Source organism: Patagioenas fasciata, chromosome Z, assembly GCF_037038585.1.
Source record: "Patagioenas fasciata isolate bPatFas1 chromosome Z, bPatFas1.hap1, whole genome shotgun sequence".
Classification (NCBI taxonomy): Eukaryota; Metazoa; Chordata; class Aves; order Columbiformes; family Columbidae; genus Patagioenas; species Patagioenas fasciata.
The window spans coordinates 23,404,867-23,427,980 of record NC_092560.1 but is presented as its reverse complement, the minus strand read 5'-3'; the positions used below and the strand labels follow the sequence as shown (position 1 = coordinate 23,427,980).

Sequence of the window (23,114 nt, the reverse complement as noted above, 5' to 3'; positions counted from 1 at the left end):
ACTTGTGTGCTAAATGGAGCCATTTTTCCTGAAAAATCTATAGAAATTATTTTACAGATATGTTTGAACATCAACTGTACTGAATAAAATCTTCAGATGGATGACTGTCTTTTTACAGCCATTCATATGACTGAACTTAATGAAGTTTTGTTTCAATTATTTGCATGCATGTGGATATATAATGCACAAATGTAAAATAGAAAGGGTCTTGTATATAATTTTTAGAGTTGGAATCACATCATGTCTGTGAAAATGAATGATAGCTTCTGGCCTTCTAAATGTTTAACTGTTTTCAGTTAGTGACACGAAATACAGTACATAGTATAGCAAGCAAAATTTTATAAACCTTCAAGACACCAACATTATCTAACTTAAGGATATCTACTAACTGCTGTGTTTTGAAAAGAGAGAGAAAAATAAAAATAATTTCAATCCAGCTTCTAGCGGACAATTATAGGAAAACTAAGATTTTCTCACAGTTCCTAAATTTTCATGAAACATTAAATAAGTCCATCCTGAAATCAATAAGGGTAAATCTTTACTTCTTGCATGACGCTTTAAGAATCTCTGACAGCTTCCAGCAAACTGTATTTACTTACAACCGTACCAGAAAGAAGCGCATAGTAGAAACATGTTTTAATCTCACATCAGGTAACTTTGGTTCTAAGATTTCATATCTAAATATTGTTAATCACGTATTCTTGTCCCCTGTCACTCTTTCCAGAAGCAGATCCCCTTTCAAATAGCTGACGACTTCTGCTAACAAACCAAATGCATCAATCTCAATTTTCTTAGATGTCACTCTGACAAGAATTAATTAACATTCTGAGATTAAGAAAACTTATCAATCAATGATATTGATCAATGGGAGTTCTAGAGAAAGAAAATATACAGACATATGAAATGATGGTTGTCTTAACTAAAAGGAAATTCATTTACCTTATGTAATAAAAGCTCTGCATTCCAGGAAACCTTAGTGACCTCAACATTGGTAATAATCACAAAGAAACACTCAAAAAATTGTCTCACTTTCCCTTTATTTTTTTTTAATCACAAAGAAATCACCACAAGTAACACATATTTCTATGTTGGATTGGTTTATATTAAGTTTTAAACCATTCCTTAAATGATTTCTTTTCACGTTCAGTTTTTATCAGCCTAACTCTTTCTGGTCAAGTGGGAAATAAGAAGGTTTGACAGCATGGATTTTTCAGTAGTTTAGTATATGGTTCTCTTTCCTATCACATATTAATGAATTAATGTTCCAGTACCATGTTTGTAACTGAATATGCCATTTTTCAGACCAAACATTAAGAGGTTCACTGGTACCTACAAAAAAGAATTGCAAAATTCCCACTCAGTTAAAAGCTCGCACTTTCAGCTGCAATGAGCAGTTTTCATTTCTTCTCTTCACATCTTGTATTATCATTTATATATATCTATTCTTCCCATAAGCAAACTCAGAGAAGAATAGTTATTAGCATACTGTACCACAGAAGATATTTGCTGGTTTACAGGTTTATGCAGAGGTTCTGAAGATCACGACACCAGACCAAAACACACTACTATGCACCAATGCTTTGATACACCAAGGATGGAGGGGTTGACACACTCCATTTATTGAGCATTTGGTTCTGTTGGGCTCCCGACATACTCCTGTCTGGATTATTTTACTCAGAAAGATATTTTACTACTGTAAGGTGTTTAGGACATTCCAAGTCTGCCAATTGTATATGAGCTATGTGTCTGCCACGCTATCCTTTTCGGTTTCCAGGTAAAAATTGAATCAATGCTATGAATATTTGAACTTCCTTCCTCTTTGCCCCCCCATGCGTTCTAATTCCAAACTCTAACAACTTCCTATCCTGTCCTATCCTATCCTATCCTATCCTATCCTATCCTATCCTATCGTATCCTATCCTATCCTATCCTATCCTATCCTATCCTATCCTATCCTATCCTATCCTATCCTATCCTATCTTTATGCTGTTTCTCCTTTTCTTCTGCTATCATACAGACCTCTTAACAGTACTGATACACTGCTGGGAAGACATGCAGTTTCAATTCTCAGTAATACGCTACTGTAACATAAAAAAAAAAAAAAATCCTATCAACTTCATGCTAACAATGATAATTCAGCTAATGAGGATAATTTCACAAATTAATTCTGCACTTCTTATTGACTTTCTTGCCCTTTTGGTTTGCTTCTTTTGGTGTTACTGTTGAACTCAGAATTTAAAAGAAAATTCTATCATTTCAGCTAGTGAAAGATAATGTTACATTTACAAGCTGAAAACCAAAGCAATCTATTAAATAGCCATGCCTACTAGGAAACTGTTATTGCTTCAAATATTATAATTTATTCTATTACAACATTTGTTTTCAATTTCTAAAAACATGACTGACTCAGTTCCATGAGTTGAAACATGCTTAATGTCCTGTGATACAATACAGCTGCAATTCACAAAAAAGAAAAATTAAGAGGCATGAGGGGGCCATTCCACAGTGAAATCACTGTATGGATGTGTTAAAGGTTGGATTTTGTGATTAATTTGTAGCTGTTTAAATGATGACCCTTCACTGACACTTCAGTGGTTTGGCAAAGGAATGCAGAGTAAGCGCCAGTATTCACAGATCATTTAATTGGAAGCAAAGACAGTAAAATATGGGCCAAAAATAATTTAGGACATTTTTGACTCATATCAGGGGAAAATTTTATTGAATATTACAGTTTCAGATTGAAGGAAGCTTGCATTTATGAACTGAAAGTACATAAAATTGCTTGTGATATGGGAAACATATAAAATGCCTGGATTTTATTGAAGACCTTCATAAGGTTAATTAGATTCCAATCTCACATAAATTCTGTAGTAGTTCTGACACAGGGAATATTTAGATTATCTTTCTCCTTTTCCTGTTATGAAATTAGAACACAGCTTAAAATCACTCCTATGTCCATGAAGTAGCAAAAAAGCCATTTATGAAACCATTAAATGTCCCTTTGAAGGGACAGATGTATATCTGACTAAAATAGCATAAAGACTCTGTGCAAAGAGGTAAATTCAAATTTAATGTTAGAAGAGATATTAGACTGCTTCAAGAATTGCGGTACCAGCTTATAAAGGACCTTTGAGAATTGATCTGCAAGTGCACAAGGACTTTCTTTTCTTTTCACTGTGGTTATGGTCAGATACCAGCAATCAGGTATGGCATATGATGCTTCACCAAACTAAAGACTTTAGCCATTGCATTTTCCTTATGCTATGCATGGAAGCAACCATATTTGTCGTTAAGGTCATATAAAACTTCTTAAAATGAACATGGGAAGAAAAAAAAAATATCAGAAAACAGGAGATTTCACTACAAGTAGATAAAGCTTGGTCTAGAGCTCCCCAGAGTTTTCATAGATAGCTGGCAAAAACATAGGAGGCTCACAATTCAAGAGCCAGCCTTGGATCTTTCTTCCTTTACTGAGCTTTATGAAGGCTTTCCTTTAAGTCTGTAGGGTCTACATTGGTAATTCTATGGTAATTACAATGGTAACTCTACCATTACCATAAAATTTTCAATATAATTTCTCCAGATTTAAGCAAAAGTTTTGTAATATGCAATTGAAGAAGAGTAATAATGTCCAGGAAGTAAATCTGTTCTTTATCTAATTCTGAGTTCAGGTCTGGAGAGATGAAGCACAAGAAGTTATCTTCAGATTGTATCATGAACACAAACTCTCAAGTATTAAATCATACAGATCAAAACTCTGAGAAATTTCTTTAACAAATCCTACATCCTTTTTATTAAAATCATTTTAAACAGTGAGTTTTCCATGGAGGATAAAAAAGTAGCACTAATAATGGTCAACAAAATAAAACAAAAACATTTTAAGAGACACTTCTAACAAGGACATTCCAATACAGCGGTTCAAATCCTCTCACCAGACTTTAAATCCAGGTCTGTTGTGAGCCAGAACTTTACAGTAATGTGGAAGGACTTGTATATAGCTCCAAAGCAATACATGAATGTAGTTGTGGAAGTGCATAATGTGAAGAGCAACTCTACTAACTGATAGTTCACAAGTATTAGAAATAATTTACATGTTAGCAGTGGAGGAAGATGTATCATGTTGCACTATGAAAGCAAAAGACTCATAAGTAGTTCATTTCAGTAACAGAGTGAAGGTAAATAATATCTGAAACTACAAATATTACAGCCAACCTACAGGTAACTTCTGAGTACACTTTAAAAACATGACAGTCATTTAGGGGTTTTTGGTAGAATTAACAGGAAGGATTTTTAACGATATCTTCATTCATTCTTATGTTCATTAACTCACTCCCACCCTGTAAATCCACTATTTATCAAAGGATTCTGTAAATTTTTCCATGAATACCATTCTGAAGCCATTTTGCATGTCAAAGGGCTGTCCTTGCATTCACCTCCATGATGAGCAGTGTGGACCATGTCAAGAATGGTAGAGAAATCATAAGGTTGAAGAAACATATCAAAAAGGATGACAGTGTATGAAGGGGAAGTTAATCAAACTAGATAGCTCAGCTTGGAGCGGAGAAAACTCAAGAGAAAGGGCTATACGAAAGAAGGGCACAAAATCATGTATTATGTGGAGAAGGTGAAAAGGAAATGACTATTCAGTTTTGGCTTGTAACATAAGAAGTATGATCTTGAAATGAACTGATGAGGCAGAACATAATTAAACAGTGAAATTCATGGTTGCAGAATACCATGGATGCCAAAAGGAAATCCACAGAGGAAAGGATACATTAAGGGTTATTAACCAACAAGTTACAAACACAAATTCTTACAGAAATCCTTTTATTAGACCTTGATGGAATTTAAATAGGTACTCTAAGAAAATAACATTCTAGCCATGTCCTGGGAGAGAAAATTAAACTTTCTGGTTTTGTCTCATGGTCCCACATACTTAAAGAAAGTACAAGCATTCAAGTCCCCTCCCCGCTCCCTCCGTGGCTAATTAAATAATCCAGTCCTTTTCCTTTCAATCAATACTTCTGCCTTCGGGTACCTGACACTTTTAGTACCTATGCCATTGAAAACAAACCACACTATTTCTGATCCTTGCTTTTTCTTCTTTCAAAGGGATGGAATATAACAGAGTACTTCTGCCTGCTTCTTTCCTGAAATCATAAACTGTTTGTGAAAAAAGCTCTCTTACTGTTCTGCTTGTGAGATGGAATATAGCAGAAACTACATAATATAATAACTGAAAAGTTCATTGACCCTATTTCAGACCACTTCCTTTTCTTATCTTAGTTTCCCTTCAGAGTTGATTATTGATATTATATAGCACTACATGCCATACATGCTTTTCATAAATTTCATAAATGATTTTTATATATACACCTTACTGTGTATCACTGTATCACCTGATTTCGTCAATTACTCAGATATATAAAGAAAATAAATTAGAATAAATGGTATTTCTCTGTACTGCTTTATCTGTGCACAAGGATTTACTGTAATTTCTTATTTCAGAATTAATCCAGTTCTCAGGTATCTTTCTTCTTATTTTTCTACTTCTTTATACACAATCTTATGTATTCAGAGTACCGTATTCTGTATTTTGCATCAAAGAGTAACTATCCTAAATATATCTTCTCTGTGAGATTTGTTGAGTTTCAATGTGCATTTTGCATTCTTTGTCCTGTGGAATGCATTCACAAAGCATTCTTGTCATCATGCATTCCTCTAAAGAAAGATCTAAAATTTACTGAAATAGAGTTTAGTGAAATAGACTATAGAAAAAGAATGTATTTGGAGGTTAATTTTAAAAACACATCACACTGTGACTCGCTACCTTTAAAAACAGATCTATGCATGAACAGCTGCAGTAAATACAGAAAATGATACTTATGGGTAATTTATGAGAGGAAATACACTGTGATCCTATCGTCAATAAATAAAAGTGAAGATTACAGCACAGCAAAGATGTCAATGAGCATAAATTATGCTCCTTGCGCCTAACAAATACTCCTTGCTTTATTTGCATTTCAACTTGTTTTGCGTTCTCAGGGTGGAACATTTTGAGGAGTTGCTTTCTGCTTTTGCATATTTCTGTGCTTTGATTACATTTTCATGTGGAACATGTAAAAGAGCTATTACCCTATCTGTGTGGGAAATAGGAGGGTGAACTGATGTTATCTGAAAATAAATTAAAGAAGGTGGGAAGAAATGTGTCTGCAGCACTGAATAACAGGATGACCTTGAAAGTACTTGCTGGACACAAAGGTGCTTCCTAGCTTCCTAGTTTAAGAGACCTTCTGGACTTCTCCCTGATTCTAGGTGTTTATATACATTCTGCGGTCAAAAATTGTTTATTTTTCTTAACACTGGCTGCCCTCAGGATCTCTGTTTTTCAGGTCGGAACACTCTCACTCACCACTTGTTATGCTTTGGTTTTAGACTGACAGAAGAGTGTTGAGGTCCCAGATGGTCAACTGGACACAGTATTTCATATGGTAAGTACAAAGCAACTAGGTCTAACTAGCTCTCCTCAGTTCATGTTGGCTTTTTTTTTTCCCCAGTAACAATCACAGTTTAAAGCCCTAAATAAACTAGGTTCTATCCATCTACAAGTCCTCTTCCCCTCCCTCTGCCCCCTTCTCCACACACACTTTGAAAACCTGGAAGTCCTCAAGCTTGCAGCTGATGGTACTTCAGTAGCAGACCTATGGTGTTGGATCTCCACCTCAAGATGTCTCTTCCTTTTCCATGGAGAACTGATGTATCTATCTCTAGATATATTCAGAGTATAATATAAATGTGATCCTGCCACCTTAGATTTGGTTTAAACTGAAATGGTTGTAATATGTAACAGTGCAGTGAGATGTTACATAGCAGAAATTAGAGAAGAAAAAGCTACGAGGCTTCTCTGATAACCTCCTATCAAGGCTCTTGCTAGGCCTCTGTTTTCTTAGACCAAGGGGTGAAGAGAATAAAGACCAACAGATGAAGAGCTTGTTTGCTGGTATTACTCCTGATATTTATTTTCTTTATGCTCTGCAAGTCTTTATACCAACATGAATTCTCTGTAATGTAGTAGAAAATCAGGTTGTGAGAGGTTAATAGCACTAAGCATTTCAGATTTCTTAATCAAAATCTGTCATTTTGATGTTGGATACTAATCTCTAATTTTTTTTGCATGATTTTGAACTTTATGAGCAAATACTATGGATAAATTATAATGAAAATTATGGGGATTTGGTGTAGAAGTTTCAAAGTAGTTGTAAAATGGGCTTGGATAGTGTTATGATAATTTTTAAACAATTAAAAAGTATTTTTAAAATTCAGGTGACAAAAGAAAATCAGGCACCACAATGCAGGATTCACTCGGAACAACAGTCATTGCCAAAATCTCATAGTAAATGATGAGACCCTGAAGTAATTCTATAAAAGTATGAAAAAATGAAGCAAGAATAATATTCAGGACAGAATACTGATTGGAAAGCCTCCACAAAAAGATAACAGGACTATTTTTAAAGCTGCATTTTACTTTTAGAGATACAGTGATATGACTTAAAGAGGCTTTCATGCTGATTACTTTAGATAAAAGTACAGTCTGTTCGAAGTTAGCCAAACATGCTGGGTAGCCAAGTTGACGCAATATGTTCCAGTATACTGTGTGTCCATGGATATTCACTAATATACTGTAGGTACAGCTGGGAAATCTCAGAGATATCCCTTTCCAGAATTCAGCTATTGGGTTATAAAAATATTTTCACATTTCCTGCAGATCGCTGGATTCTTTTCTTCACTCATAATTTTAATTCAGAATTCATTACAGACAGCTGCTGGCTCTGATAGAAACTAATTGCTCTTTTACTAGACTCAGCTGCAAGCAGTCAGATTTCCTTTTCCTTTGTAGAGTATATTATATATAAACATGGGCGGGGAGAAAAATAACCAATTAACTAAATACATATGGATAAAATGACTCACTAAGAGTGCTGATCAAATAATGTATCAAACTACAGCTTAGGTCAAACAAAATTACAGGCCTTGTAGGACATGATAATATATATATGGAAATAATTATCAGCACCAACATGTTTGTAATTTGAGATAACACATGGAAAAGGCATTGCTTCTGTTAAAAATATCTTACAGAAAATTATTACATTCTAATAAGGGCCAGGTTATTTCACTGAGTGAAAAGTCATCAGTCTCCAGGAGACCTGCTCAACTGAAACCATTTGTTGGCTGGATCCAAGTCAGCCCTTGGTACCTCCACTGGCCAACTTAGCAAGAAAATGTTGCATAATTCTGAACTGATATTTGCCATTGTCAGATATAAGATACTGGCCTAGACAGACCACAGATCCTATCTTACAATAGCATTCACTGTGCTCCTTTGCAGATTTCTGACTTCTACCATAAACAAAATCTTGCCCTATGCAGTCATAACAGCTTTTTAGGATTTCAAAAGATAATCCAGCCCTGAGCCACAGTAGTGAGGGTATAATCCCCTAAACCATAGGCAAAGTGCTAATCAAAGATGGCTTTATACACACAGGACTGATTTAATCAAAAAGACCACAAGCAGGTATTTTCTATTGTTTGAACTTACCTGAAGAAATACTGCTATTATTTGTTATTTGTATGCTTTTGAATTTTAATAACAGCTTCAGTGATATTGAGTTTTTATGCTTATAAACTGACACACATGTTGTACATATAGTAGCTTCAGTTCATGTTTTATGAAAGGCTGGTTTGTTGTGCAAAACTTATTTCTAACTTAAGACAATGCAAATTCAAAAATATGAAAAAAAATTCCAGTATTACCCATCCACCACTGGCTCTATCAGCATAGAAAGTCTCTTCTTTTTGTTTGCATAATTGCATGAGCATGGTATAGTAATTAGGTGAAAGCTTTTCTATGTTCGACATAAAACAGCCAGGGTCTGCAACTGTGAACCTTTTGGAACCTAAATTTTCACAACCTTGAAAATTTTCATAGTGAGAACATGAACGCAAGTCCCAACTCCTGTCCCTCTGTGACGCCACTCATTACACAAGTGATTATGAACTAATGTCTTACTATACTGGTGACCTCTCAATCAGTGTGCTGCTGGGAGATCAGTCTTTGTTTCTGCCAGTTAGTATTTATCAACCTTTCTTCTAGACTGTCCCTTCTTTTCCAGTAGATTCTACAACTCCAACAAGTAAATGAAGACAGAACCATCCAAAACTTTCTAAATGAAAATCCTCCAGTTTCAGTTCCTTAAAGAAAGATCAAGCTCTCAAAGTATCAAACTCCACAAGCCTTTGTGCATTTTGTATAAGGCACATATAGAAATGAAATAAATCCCAAGAAGAAAGTTATGTGTACAAATGAAGTTATTTCCAGTCAGTTCTCTGACTGCATGGTCAGAGTAACTGAGACTATCAATACAGATGGAATACAATGAAAAACACAGAGATTTACTCATTGCTGTATTTTTATATGAAAAGCAGCTAAACATACTAAGCAGAGTCACCATCTATGCATTGTTTTAAGAAGAGAAGCTAACAGTAGCCTTTTCCCTCTCTCTTTGCTTATTATTTGTGAACAAAGACTTTGAGGAAATAGTTCTCTTTTAAGAGATATATGTTGACCTTCAGCTAACAGCCGGAGAGGAAGTAGTGTTACAACATTTTCACATATGGATTATACTCAGCACAGTCTACTACATAGTAGCAACCCAATAGCTGCTGTATAAAGATACGTGGCTAAAGCAGAGAAAATTCAGAATATTTTTGCTATTAAATATTTGTCATACTAAAATGCCTTTACTAACTTTTCCTCTCAAAGCTTTCAGCTGTCCACGGAAGTAAGGAAAGATCCTGAGTTGTTCTCAGGGCAGGGAAAGAGAAGGGATGAGGAAGCTTTTAATATTTTTCAAGCTCTTTTGAGAGAATTCTGAATATCTACCAGAGCGAGTTTTTTCCCACACCGTGAAAAAGGATAGGCAGTCATCTGCAACCTACTCACTGTGAGGATTAGAAAATAAGCACTTGTGAGGTACGTGGCAAAAGTGATAGGGAGGTTCAAAAGATCCTGAGTTGAAGTAAAACAATCCACTGAAAAATAATTGCTGTAGTTTGTTTTTTGTTGTTGTTGTTAATTTTATTTCATATTCTGAAACACTGAACAAAAATTAGATAAGTATTTCACTTTAAGAAATAAAAGATCATATATCTTTTTGTTATTTTTTTAAGAATTATCTTGCTTTTACAGTTCTAATGAGTTATATTAGTATACTCAGACATGGATTTACTTAAAACAGTCACATACTTCCAAACATCCAAGTTTTTCTGTTTGCAATAGCAGCATTAACAGTACCTGCCAAAACTTCACAAAGTATCTTAAAGACATGCCCTTTGGTGCTAGTATTACAAAGAGAGATTCAAACATATGGGTTTGCACTTACATGTTAAGCTTTTATGTAGTGTTACTGAACCAACTCCTAAAGCTTCTGTGATGTTTTGAAAACATCGCGGCATAAAGCTCCAAACACCCTCCAGTGCTATTTTACTGTGATCTGATTAGCACCTGTTTGCCTGCGCTAATCCAACTTCAAACAAAAACATGTTCTTTCCCCACTATCATTAGACCACACATTACAGCCTCACCAATGCAGAACCCTAGGGTTTAAGCCTGCATTTTTTCATTAAAGAAACCCTTTTTTTGAGATCAGTTCTGCAAATTAGGGCAAGTCATGCAGAGATACCAGTTAGATTATGATATTACTCAGCTTCTCTGCAAAGGGACTGAAAGGATACAGTCTTAAAATATAACAGTCTGCAAATGAAAAAGCATCTACCTGCATCAAGTATTTCAACCACCATAGAAAAATATTCAGATAAGCTACTCTAAATAAGCCAAGATTTGAACACATTATGAAAAGCATCTACAAACAGGACGAGATTGCTAAATCCAGCTTTACCTTTGATTTAGCTCCTTTTCTCTACCAAATCTCACACTGAAAATAATGATAATGCTGTCTTTGAGAGAATGTAAATCAAGCAAAGACTATGGAACATAGTAGCTTATAATGTATTTCTAAATTTAACTTCACCTTGATTTGAGCTTTGCTAAACTAACTTTCCTCATGGATATAGACAGAGAAGTATAATTTTTTTCCTACAAAGGGAGCGTAAAAGCATTACACATTTATATTATTACCATACACCTTGTTCATCTAGGTAGTCCTACCAGAATATAATCCCACCAGCCCAGCAGAAAGCCATGGCCTCTCCAAGCTCTGGATGCACCAGGATCCATGCAGCTTCCCTGACAGAGCTCTGGTGGGAAGATGCTGCCACCCAGGTGCCAGGTTGCCTGATATGCCCTGCTTTTATGTCAGTACGGGATGGCAGCAGTGAGCACCCCTGTGGCAGGTAGAGGAACTCCTCTGCTTAGTGACAGAGCTTGGGGAGGAGGTGAGTAGGTTCAGGAATATCTGGGAGTGCGAGAGGGAGGTAGACAACTGGAGTCACACCCTAGTTTTCCTGAGAAAGTCCCAGCAGGAAGACAGGGCTCATGATACAGAAGATTGCCTCTCTCTGCCTGGATGAACACAGTGACGCAAGGGATAGGGGGCAATGGCAAAAAGTTCCTGCCTGGTGCAGCAAGTGCATCTGCTCTGTGACTACTCTACTTTCCCTGGTGTACTTGCAAAACAAGTATGAGGCTCTGCAAGTGGAACAGAAAAAAAAAAAAAGATACATCACAAAAAAAAAGCTCATCAGAGCTCATTAGCTTGGAAATGTGAGCGAGGTTAAGTTGACTTATAGCTTGTTGTCAAAAATGCTTCCATGAAGAAAAAAGATGGGTTACTGTCATAGGAGACTCCCCTCTGAAGAGAACACAAGGCCCAAGATTCAGAGTGGGCTCACTTACAGTGGGTCTGTTCTGCCCTGGCACCAGGTTTAAGATGTGAAGAGGCAAAAAGAAAAGTTCCTAACCTGGTATGCCACTCAGGTTATTATCCATTATTGATTTTTTAGGTAGTCAGTGATAGAGTTGCAACAACAAGTCCAAGGCAATCAAGAGAGACTTCAGGGCCTTGGGACGACTGGTTAAGGGATCAGGAGCACAAACAGTGTTCTCCTCTGTTCTTCCAGTTTCAGGGAATTATGAGGGAAGAAACAGGAAGAGCCAGCAGATCAATACCTGGCTCAGAGCCTGGTGTCACCATCAGAATTTGGAGTTTTTTGATCATGGGTCCGTCTACACAACACCAGACCCACTGGCAACAGATGGGGTGCCTGTCTCAAATGAAGAAAAGGATCTTTGCACAGGTGTTAGTAGGGCTCATATAAAACCAGACTCACTAGACATACGCCTGAGGGTGGCAAGCCAGTGTTTGAGGGACAATGTACAAGTCAAGTCCCATCTCAGTGGAGATAGAGGACAGAGATCCGTGAAGCAGCAAAGACGAAAGGCTTACCAATGTATTAGAAACCATGGGAGCCCCTGAGAATGGTCACATAGGAATTAGGGCTTCTCTCCCCCAAAAGGTGGCAAAAGAGTCCAGCAGAAATGCATCCATACCATAAATACTTTCAGTATGTTAGCAACAAAAGGAGGGCTAAGGACGATTTCCATCCTTTATTGGATGCGGAGGGAAACGTAGTGGCTAATGTTGAGCAAAAAGTGGAGGTACTTTGTGTCTTCTTTGCCTCAGTCTTTAACAGTCAGGACAGTTGTGTTCCACGTACACAGCCCCTTGAGCCAGAAGACAGGGATGTAGAGCAGAATAAAGACCCAATAATCCAAGGGGAAATGGTTAGCCATCTGTCACACCAGATACACACAAGTCTATGGGGCCAGGTGGTATCCATCCAAGGGTGTTGAGTGAGCTGGTGGAGGTGCTCACCAAGCCACTTTACATTATTTATCAACAGTCCTGGCTAAAGAGGGAGGTCACAATTGACTAGAGGTTAGTAATTGTGATTCCCGTGTGCAAGAAGGGCTGAAGGAGGATCTGAGGAATTACAGACCTGTCAGTCTGACCTTGGTGCTGGGGAAGGTCATGGAGCAGATCATCTTGAGTGCCATTACGCAGCGTATACAGGCCCAGTCAGAAAGGGTTTACAAAAGGCTGGTGCTGCTTGACTCACCTGATCTCCTTTTATAACAAGGTGACCTGCTTAATGGACGAGGGAAAGGCTGTGGATGTTGTCTTCCTAGACTATAGTAAAGCCTTTTGCTGGAGGAGTTCAGTGAGGGGCAATGAAGCTGTTGAGGGGTCTGGAGCACAAGTTCTGTGAGAAGTAGCTGAGGGAACTGGGGCTGTTTAGCCTGGGGAAAAGGAGGCTGAGGGAAGACCTTATTGCTCTCTACAACTACCTGAAAGGAGGTTGTAACAAGGTGGGTGTTCCTCTCTTATCCCAAGTAAGATCCAACAGGACAAGAGGGAATGGCTTTAAGTTGTGCCAAGAGAGTTTTGGATTGGGTATTAGGAAAAATTTCTTCACCAAAAGGGTTCTCAAGCATTGGAACAGGCTGCCCAGGGAAGTAGTTGAGTCACAATCCCTGGAGGTGTTTAAAAGACATATAGATGTGGTGTTTAGGGACATGGTTTAGGGTTGGACTTGCAGTGTTACGTTAATGGTTGGAATTGATCTTAAAGGTCTTTTCCAACCCAAATTATTCTATGGTTCTAGTATCTGATTACATAAATTTTGAAAATCTCCATTTAGATTAGGCCTCAATGTTACCTTTGGTGTTTCACAATCCTTTCAGCAATGATCTGTGTCTTCTCCTTAAAAATAATGTAGCTTTAATTATATTTTAATTACATTTGCAACCTAAAAATCTGCCAACTTTTCTGCAAAAGTAAAAGCTTTGACTGGTAGAATGCACATATGACATTCCTCAACATATTTTTGACTGCTATATTAGATTCAAATTCAACACTGTGCATGCAAGCAAACTACTATTTATCGAAAGTAGATGCGCAAATGACATGCAAACATATCTGCTGCATGGACATTAGTAAAAATAATTAATAATATAATCATAAATTCTGATCATATGATTCAGCATTTTTATTCGCTTTCATCACAAAAAAATTGTTAGGAATACTTTCACCTTCATTTGTTTGACATGCATTAATCAGGACGTGTTTTATAAAGTCTAGTAATTTTGAATAGTAATACCTATATTCACAGTTAATTTCAGCATTTAAGACTACATTTTTTTATCTGGTCACTTTATGTGAATAGAATGCTTGCAAATGTTTACAGAGTGGCTTCTTCAGTTCCCCCTTGTTTTCACCTCAGGTGTTTTCCCACTAAGCTCACTGTAAGTTATTAAATAAATTCTCCATACACTGAAGAACTATTTCCTAGGAAGAGGATGTTAAACTAGCTTATCAGATACTGAGGCTCTCATAGAAACTGGTCTGGGGCCACACTCATGAAACAGTTCTCCAGCTACCTTGATTCTCTGTAGGATATATAGCCATATACCAAAATCACCAAGCAAACCAGAAAAACCTCTTAAGATGACGTGGACTGGAAGTCAACTGTCGTGTAATATTAAAGCAGATACAGAGAATGCAGTAAGGAAAAGCTTGGCTAGACCATTTGCTTGAAATACCTACTTACAAATACAGAATAAATAGGGGGTTACGCTCCAAGGAACAAAACATAGAGATCTGGCTCTTTTATGTATTCCTTACCCAGGTCGGCTTCTGTTGTTGTTACTGGGTGTTGACCTGAATCAAAACTGAAAAGCAGATCAGCTTTTGAGCAGTGAGAAACTCTGAGCTAAATTCCCAGAAATATTAGAGACAAATACATTTTTTTCCCCTGTACTTAGTTGCTTGCTAGCTTTTATTTTCAGTTTTTTTATGGGTCAAAAGCTTTGCAGAAAAATGCTTCCAAAGTTTCTTCACACCTATTTTTCTTTTTTACCAAACCATTTTGAAAGCTAAACTCCCTCATATTTATACTTCGATAACATCTTTATTATAATTTCCTGAGCTCTGACAGTTTGTTAGGTACTGGAAGAATCATAAAACAAGGTATCAGTGGCGTCTCAGACGACTTACATTCCCCGCTATGAATCCTCTGCTCCCGCTGGGGAGTAAACTCAAGTTATTCCTTTTGTGGGGTATCTTGGAAAAGCACTGCCTGCCATAGGCAAAGGATACAACATATGCTCTTGTATTATATTGTTTTGCTCTAGTGGAGAAAATTTGAAATACTTTTAATAACTGAATGATGGTAGCACAAGGGCTTTAATGAAAAAGGGCTTAGGGAGTACTGAACACAAAATGGGAGACAGTGACAGATAAGATACAAACAAGGAAAAGAGGACTTTTTTAAAGGGCTACAGAGGTAGACCAGGGGCCAGCAAAGGAAGAAATGAAAAGCAAGTAATTTGCCAAGAATAGACAAAAAAATTCTCAGTGGAAAAGGGTGAGTACTGGAAGGCAGTGAAAGGTGATGCATGACAAAAACTGGTAGGAGAATGCTACCATTAGAATGATGATCTTTCTTCAGAGAAAATACTAAGACATACACGAACACATTTTGTATTGAAATGGTTCAGCAATATGGTAAAAAACAGTGAACTGAGTATGAGAAAACAGTGGAATTGAAGGACAGAAATAGAAAAAAAAAACAAAAAACAAACAGTTCAGACATTGGAGAAAAAAATTGAAATGACTGGTGACAACAAGCTAAGGAAAGAGTGGAATGGAGAAATTTTGAAAGTGAGCAACAGAGACAACTCTAAGAAAAATAGACAACATGCAAAACTTGCTTACTTTTTTGGTTTCAACATAAAATGGAAATTTTTCTGAGCTTGAAAATAAATGTTTAGGTACATCCAGTACTTCAATTTCAAACTAAAAGTTTTTCATGTTGTTGATGGAAGACATGTATTTTAGCCTAAAAAACTTGTGCTGATGCTTTGTTATTCCGCTTTTGATTTTTTTTACCAATTGAATAATGTCAAATTAAAAACGATAAGGCAATACAAATCTGGAAAGACAATGTTGCTACAATATGCCTGAAAAGAGACTCGAAAGACTTTACTAAATTATTCTTGTTGGTATACCATTTAGACAGTCGATACATTAACACTGAAGAGCTAATGAGTGCAATCATAAGCTTTGGGCTCTTCACAGAACTTGCTCCGACATGTCCAGCTACATAAAATGTTCAAATATGCAGACATACATCTGTAAATTTGCAAGAAATCTGGTTTAATTAGTTCTTCTGCTCATAGACAAATTGTTGGGAGTGGGACTTAAAAGCTTTGCTAACATAATAGAATACATGGAAATTTGCTTTGTAGAGGATACGTTGTGCAAAATGCCTACAATCTTAATGTCTCAAGAAAGGGGAAGACCCTCAAAAATCTGCTACCAGAATATGCATATTGTAGAGTATTGGTAAATAAATTAATAGGAAATTGAGAAAAAAGTCCCTCACCAGGCATCAGATCATACTATGTAACCTGATTACCACTTCCACTGAAGTGTATGACCAATGACAAAGAGAAAATATTGACCTTGCTGAGCGATAATAACCTTTGTTTTTGACTTCATCTTTCCCAATGATTTACTATATGACTCCTAGCAAGTAAGTTAGTTCATCTATTTTTGCATTTAGGTAATTATATTAACTTAGTGGCCTTCCCAGAGTGGGAAGATTCATTTCTTCTATTAATTTTGGTTTAGATTTAGAGCATAACATCTTGACTGCTGAGCACCTTTGGAAGTATGCTCTATATGGATTAAGATAATAAAGCTGAGGCAGTCTGTAATTATATAAGTCTGTAACTTAAGGCAATATTCAAAATGTTTTCAGATCTTGTAAATACAGATACAGTAAGATTTGGCTCCATTTAGGAAACACTCAGCAAACTGTAAAATAGATCTGTATTTAGATTTATTCCACATCCCTAACCCTAGTGTTTCAATAAACATTAAATGTCTACCTTCCACGTTCTCTGATCTTTTCTAAACAGTCTGTGCCTTTCAACATTGGAGTTCTTTTTATTCTGTTTTCCTGTTGACGTTATTTTCTTGTCGACTTTATTTTCCTATCTCCTTTATAAAAACCTCTTATAGTCACTTAGAAAGTGTTCAAATAACCAGCATCCATGGATGTCTTACCAACATGTAAGACACCAAAACTAGAGAGGGTGGTATGCTGTCATCTTTGTAACTCCTCTTACTCAGTTTTTGGATTACAAGAGCAAACCTGGTTTGCAAATATGCTAAGCATTTGTAGCTTCAGTGAACAGGGAGTAGTAGCCCTTAGGCTTACTAACCAAAGGTATTTGAAAATCAAATTCACAAAAATCACTGATTTTAGGAATTCCCTTTGAAAAGGGCAGCACAGTAAGCTATGTAAGCTATAACAACGTAGCCCTGGAATGAGGGGGACCAATCTTTCAGCTTACTTCTACCAGAATTGGCACATATGTTCTGGTGATGTTCTTATCAGTGTGATTTTAAGGCTTTCCAAACGATCCCCCTTTGTCAAATATCTCCAAAGAATACTCATCTCTTCCTCTTCATTTTCTTTACTCCAAGAACTTTAAGTTTTTATCTTGAGAGTTTATTAATTCATACCTCATAACGCCTAAAGGGGTTTGCTAACTTGCAAATAGCATGGAGCACTCTTTCCCCTGGAAATGACCTCAGTGTGATCTCCACGTATATCGTTTGCAGATTCAACTCCTCACAGTATGAAGATGAGGGTTTAACTGTGACTACAGATTAAGTTTTCTACCTTTTTTCAATGAAAGTTGCCATTTATCTTTCTTAATTTCCATATTTTTTACTTTCATATACAATATAAATAATGATTTCAAAAGCTGTTTCATTGATCAAAACAAACTTTCTTCAATATTCAGGTTCTTAAACCAACATCATACTTCTCTCTTCTTCATGCTGCCTTCTGAATGCCATAGATACATTTGTATTCTCCCTGTAGGCATCGTCCCTGTAGACCTTGAGATAATCTAAAATTAATTCCTTTTCCATAGACCAAAGAAAATAATTCTGGTCCATCCAAGTTGGTGGTGCCATATCTAGGTCCCCAATTTACAATGCAACATGCTTTCTTTTGACAGACTCTTTGAAAGTCTCTTCGAAAGAGGATAATGTTTTCATCTGCAGCAAAACAGCAGTAATCTTGACATAAGATGCTCTGAAAGAAATTCTGGACTTACCTGCAATGTACAACCATAGGTCCAGCATCAGGTGGGTTGCAGGTTTTGACTCGTCGCAGGAAAGCTAAGAACGGTGTTGGGTGCTCTGGGACACCATGGTCAGGCCAGGCAGTGAACTGGAATTGCCTCACTTCCCTTTTCTCACTTGAACCATTCTACGAAATTAAAAAACTTCATGACAAAACTGCCATTTGATGGAATACTGGGATTTTTCAATGAAATAACTGCAGAAGCATCTATACCAGAGAAGTGTATTTAAATCACATTTGGGGCCAGAGAGAAACATGACTCAGGCTATTGAGCAAAAAATTTCTTACATTCTAAACTGCAGAATTCAAACAATGTAAGAGCTTTAATTACACCACAAAGAAATGCAACACAGGAAGTGCCAGAGTTTTAGCTAGTGTTTCATCCAGTTAAATGTTTTTTCATAGTAAGAGCTCTGTATTAACTTAGAAAATTCTACGATGTAAGGAAACTACACTATGTAGAAGTTTCACTGTTCTGTGCTGCCTGGAGGAAACAGAGGGAGGAAAGTGGAAGAAATGAGAGGGAAGAAAGGGACTAGAATTAAAGGAGAAAGTAAGGCAGGGAAGCAGGAAGCAAAATTAGGAAGAAAGGATGGGCAGTGGTGGGGAGTAAGGGAGGAAGGGGAAAATAAGAGAAGAAGGAAAGGAAAGGGGATAAAAGTTGCCTACATTTAAATTCAAAGTATATTGTAAGTATACATAAGGATATATACCTTGTAAAGTGCAAATGTACGAACACAGTACGTTGCCAATTCAACAGTGTCTAAAAGGGTCACTTGGATTAGTCCATAAGTTTCTGTGCCTCTGCTTGGCCAGTATTGATCACACTTCACCTATAGTGAAAAATATGTAATTATTTAATACATTTAAACCTGACATTTTTTACATATCTGAGTGTATATCATGTACGTTTTTAAAGTAAGTGGAGTTAGAATGTTCAATAATGGCTAGGGATCCAACACAATAAGTTGCTGTCCTGATGGTAGCTGTTACAATATCTTCTTTCATAATGGGTATTTGTAAAGTCAGAGGGGCAGATGATTAAGAGATACAATTAAGTATAGATATGCAAACGAAAAAACAATTTATAGTAGTTAAATATATTACCTGAATCTTCAGTAACTCTCACCTTTCATAGTCCAGAATTTAATAACAGTATTAATCCAGTAAAAGTAGACAGACAATTATTTAATTGTTCACCATCTTTCACCTACTTCACATTTGTCCTCAAACATACAAACTGTCGTTTGGGTGTTAATATTTAGTATGCATAGAGATATCTCAATAAAACCTGATTTTTTTTTAAAATAATTTTAGTACACAGATAAAGAGCACCAACAACTCTTAAGTGCACTGTGAGAAAATACAATTTCCTTCTCAGAGCAGTGTTACGAAGTATATAATGAAATTGTGTTCACGGGCATTTAAAAAAACCTGGTTTGACAGAGTTCATCCATCAGATTTTAAGAGACATAGGACATTTCATTCAGAAAAATCTCCATTTTAAAACACCTTAGTTTAGGATAATAACAAGCTGAAATAATTATGTATAAGATGACGCAAAAGAGAACCATACGTCTACCATTATTGCTGAAGCTTGATAACTTGTGAGTTAAAATGGTTTTTACAATGGAAGGTATTATGAAAAAAGAAATGCTGAACCCCTAAAACAATCAGAGAACATTGTACAAACTAGTACGGGGGTTAAGTAATTGAAAATATTTTGCTCTCAGTGATGTATGTGTGAAACTGAGACAGTCAGCCTCTGTTCTTATAACAATACATTCTTATCAATTAGCCTTGCGTACAGTACAGAATTGTATTATGAGTCCAGTAACAATACACTGAATTTGTTTAATAAATGTCTTCATTAATCACTCTACGCCAGACTCTTACCAAACTCAGTGAGAACGGAGCAAACTGTAAGGAATAACAAAAGTAGTATATCGCACACTATTTCTGAGAAAAATGTGAATTATCAGGTTAATCGAAGAGAAAAACTAATCATTTCCCCAAAATGGAAAATTAAGAAAGGCATCTTTGAAACTCATGTGTTCTCCAGGTTTCTGACTCTGCACAGCACTTATTGAAAAACACTTTGTGCACTTTCAGACTCCTCAGTTCCAAATAGCTTTTGCTTGCAGATAATTTTATTTTGAGGCTCATAGGTCACACAGATCACTAACAGTTCACAAATCACAGTCTGAGAACAGGTAATCTAGATAAACTGGAGAAAAAATTCTAACCACTGAAGCAGCTGTTGAATACACATTAGAGGCAAAAAGAACAATTTTTTAAACAGAAATTTATAGCTTAATTTATAAGCTATTTATTTTTTAATTTTTATAATTTTATAAGCTATTACTTATAAGGCACTGGAACAAAGTAACTAAAATGTTTATTGATACTGTAGTCTTAAAGATAGGATTAACAGTGTACAAATTCATTTTATTAAGAGGAATTAAGTAATTACTTCCTTGTGCCTTTTACTGAAATACTGAAACAATAAGTATTGCAAGAATATAAATTATTTATTTGCAAGATTCCTAATACTAAAAGAAGCCACCATAGTCTTCTGCAAATCAGACAGAAAAGGTGTATTTTCAATTGAGCTATTTCAATATAATCTAGTCAATCTAGTTTCACTTCACTTAACTTCTGTCTGTATTGGTTAGCTATATATTAGACAAACAAGTTGTGGATTATTATTATTTATTATTTGATAATTCCTGTAGAATTACATACATTTTTTTTTCATGGAGAATGCTGACACATAATAGCTGCTGTTTATAATCTTAGCAACTACAGGTTTAGTATAAATCTGACTAAACCTGTTTGGGTTTGATTTTTTTTCTTTTTTTCATGAATATAAATGGTAGGACACGCTACATATTTTTAATAAAATGAATACAAGAAATAAATGTCTGGCTATGCCTCAAGATGCCTAAACATGTAGGTCTCCTCTTTACTCTGTAGTTCTCACATACACATTGTATGCTTGTAGAAGCAGTGCCAACTTCCAGAAAGCAGGCCTGAAAAATTAACCAGCTTTCTCACTAGAAGGATTTTACAAAAACAACTTACAAATGCAATTGAGATAAAAAATGTTCCACACAAATATTAAATGGAAATTCAGAACACAGTAGGTCTCTAGCATCTTTGCAAACAACAAAAAATACTTGTTTTATTTTTATTTAGAAGCCTGTGCCTGGGAAGATTTTAGCTCAGTGTGTTTTTCTTTCTCCATTCATAAAGTTTATCTAACACAAACTTCAATCATTTTACAGTTTTTTTAAAATACTTTCTGTGAGAGGTATCTGATTCAGACTACTGCTGCTGGAAGCAGACACTAACTGTTAAAAAGAAATTCAATTTGTAGACCAATGTATGTATTCTTTGAAAGTGGAAACTGATGAAAAGAAGTACCACATTTTTAGAAAGAAAACCTGAGTCTATATTGATGTAGATTTGACCTTCTGGAAGAGCACATGAAGCATAAGTTGATGGAACTACATCTTTTATTCCTTTTGCCTCTTGATTTTTTTTCAGAACAAGAGGTCTTCTTCAAGATGTGCCCTTACCTGCCTCCTACACTTGTTTGCTCTGTGATCATAAAACCTTACATTCCAAATACTCCTAACAATTTAGACTCCAATTTATTTTTGTAAGAGATCGGAAAAATATTTTCTATTGGACTTCACCAGCAGCAGAGAATCAAATAACATATGTCAATTGTTAAAACACTATTTTCTGAGACAGAGTTTTTGTTAAATATTTTATCCTATGTTAAGATCCCAGCCTTCAGCACTTAAACTAAGTGCATTTTTCAGAGGTTACTTTTTTTTTTTTTTTTTCAGAAAAAGATCTCAAACCCCTTTAGTCATCCAAAATTTAATACAAAATGTCAACAAGTCAATTTTGGTATTTTTTGCCAAATGTTTTCTTTTGCTTTAGCCCTTTGCTCTGTATTTAATTTCCCTGTAGTAAGGGAATTTTTTTCCTCATTTATGTAAGTTGTTTGGAAAACAGATGACTTTAATGTGGTAAGGTATGGCCAATGATAACATCACATCCCTTCTCATTAAGGATACAATTACAGGGATTATTTCTTTTCAGAGTTGTTACAGTTTGTAACACCTTTGGTGAATTTTATAGTCTTCACCTTTCTCTTATCCACCCAGCTCCCAGTTCCAAGGGTTGATGGCTGGATGGTCGCACACAGAGATTAGTGGTCAATGGCTCAATGTCTGGATGGACACTCGTGACAAGTGGTGTCCCTCAGGGGTCCGTACTGGGACCATTACTATTTATTACCTTCATCAATGACATAGACAGTGGGATTCTCAGCAAGTCTTCTGATGACACCAAGCCAAGTGGTGCATTCGACAGACCTGACAGACAGGATACCATCCAGAGGGTCCTGGACAAGCTCAAGAAGCAGGCCCTTGTGAACCTCATGAGGTTCAACATGGTCAAGTGCAAGGTCCTGCACCTGGGTTGGGGCCATGTCTGATATCAGTACAGGCTGGGGAATGAAAGGATTGAGAACAGCCCTGCAGAGAAGGACTTTGTGGTGCTAGTGGATGAAAGATTGGACATGAGTTGGCAATGTGCACTTGCAGCTCAGAAGGCCAATTGTATATTAGGCTGCATCAAAAGGAGTGTGGCCAGCAAGTTGAGGGAAGTGATTCTGCCCATGCAGTACCGCATCCAGCTCTGGAGCCCTCAGTTACAGGAAAGACATGGACCTGTTGGAGAGTGTCCAGAGGAGGCTGCCAAGATAATAAGCGGGCTGGAACACCTCTCATGTGAGAACAGGCTGAGAGAGTTGGGGTTGTTCAGCCTGGAGAAAAGAAGTCTCCAGGGAGACC

General features: G+C 36.4%; 1 protein-coding gene across 33 annotated transcripts in view; it reads right to left on the bottom strand.

Annotated features, from left to right (window-relative positions):
• The window catches only part of PTPRD (protein tyrosine phosphatase receptor type D), a 1,234,877-nt gene that overhangs the window by 21,301 nt on the left and 1,190,462 nt on the right, over nt 1-23,114 (bottom strand). For all 33 annotated transcript variants that reach the window (XM_071802225.1, XM_071802223.1, XM_071802231.1 and 30 more), the window contains 2 exons: nt 18,957-19,076; nt 18,215-18,369 (listed from right to left, as the gene is read on the bottom strand). In XM_071802225.1, coding sequence (XP_071658326.1) covers nt 18,215-18,369; nt 18,957-19,076 — 275 coding nt within the window. The remainder of the gene's footprint in view (nt 1-18,214; nt 18,370-18,956; nt 19,077-23,114) is intronic.